This window comes from Crocuta crocuta, unplaced genomic scaffold, assembly GCF_008692635.1.
Source record: "Crocuta crocuta isolate KB4526 unplaced genomic scaffold, BGI_CrCroc_1.0 scaffold520, whole genome shotgun sequence".
Taxonomy (NCBI): Eukaryota; Metazoa; Chordata; class Mammalia; order Carnivora; family Hyaenidae; genus Crocuta; species Crocuta crocuta.
In genome coordinates, this window is record NW_027532009.1 from 322,492 (window position 1) to 324,021 (window position 1,530).

General features: G+C 36.9%; 1 protein-coding gene across 1 annotated transcript; it reads right to left on the reverse strand.

Annotated features, from left to right (window-relative positions):
* Window positions 1–343: 343 nt before the first annotated feature.
* On the reverse strand, window positions 344–1,312 carry LOC144241385 (olfactory receptor 6M1-like). The gene has a single exon (XM_077775946.1). It carries the CDS (start codon window positions 1,310–1,312, stop codon window positions 344–346), a length of 969 nt encoding a protein of 322 aa, XP_077632072.1.
* Window positions 1,313–1,530: the final 218 nt, after the last annotated feature.

Here is a 1,530-nt window from a genome sequence, read left to right on the forward strand (position 1 = left end):
AGAACATACCCAAAGCAGACACACCTAATACTGGTTTTGTTTGAATTAAAATCACTAGATTGTACAAGAGTTTTGTTTTTAAAACATTGGAGGCACAAAAAAACTGGGAATAATAATAATTACTGATGCATTTATATCTGTCTACCTATCATTACGTTTGTATGTATTATGAATGCATGTATATATTTTTAGATCTCTTTAAATTACTGTTAAGTAAACCTGTACAAAAATTAGAAAATGATATGTTGCCTCCTAAATGTTTTCCTTATGCAGGCATATTAACTTTTAGTTATGTGAGAAAATAATTTTATTGCCAGAAATGAAGATACCTTTGTTGTAAATATTATTTTTGAGATTTCAAAGATCTCAAATTTGTTAACATGCCTACATATTTATTGAAAACATCTCGCAGGGATTCTTTGACTTTCTCATTTCGAAGACTATAGATGAAAGGGTTCAGCATTGGTGTTACAATGGTGTTCAGCACTGTGGCAAATTTGTTAACATCCATCACATCACCCTTTTTTGGGCGGACATAAATAAAGATGGAGCTTCCATAATAAAGTGTCACAACAGTGATGTGTGACATGCAAGTAGAGAAAGCTTTCTGCCGTCCCTGGACAGAAGGGATTCTAAGGATAGTAATAATAATGTACATGTAAGACACTCCTGTGAGGAACAAGGAGCCTAAGAGCAACACAACAGAGGAGATAAAATCAGCCAACTCAGCCAGAGAGATATCTGCGCAGACCAGCTTTAGCACAGGGCCACTATCGCAAAAGAAGTGATTGATAATATTTGGCCCACAAAAGGGCAGAGGAGCAGTTAAAATTGATGATGCTAAAATTGATAAAAATGCACCCAAATAGGATCCGAGAAGCAACAATACGCATGTCTGTTTGTTCATGATGGTGGTATACCTCAGTGGGTTGCAGATGGCAACGTATCGATCAAATGACATGACAACCAGGATGAAGAATTCTGTGGATCCCAAGAGGAAGTAGAAGAAAGACTGTGTGAGACATCCCATGAAGGATATTGCCTTGGTGATGGAAAATGTGTTCACTAGCATCTTGGGCACCACTGTGGAGGTGATGGCGACTTCAAGGAAGGAAAGATTGGCTACAAAGAAATACATGGGTGAATGCAGACGGTAGTCACCACACACCAAAAGGATGATCATGGTGTTGCCGATGAGAGATGTCATGTACATGAGTAGGAATGCAGAAAAAAGAAGAATTTCTACTCCTTTCTCATTCTGAAACCCTAGAAGAATAAACTCCGTCACTCCGGTCTTGTTTCTGTGATCCATAATGTCGACACTTCCACCTGACATAATAAAATATATATATAAGTTCATCGGTGGTCTTTACAACTTAACTTTGGAAGTACCCTTATTATAGCAATTGATTGTCTTTTTTTTTTGTGGAAGGAAAATAAAAAAAATTAAAATAAGTCCTGAGATGAACCGTGGAAGATGTTTCTACAGTAAAATTGGGACAACTGTTCTTTTGAAAGATCTGTGAGTCT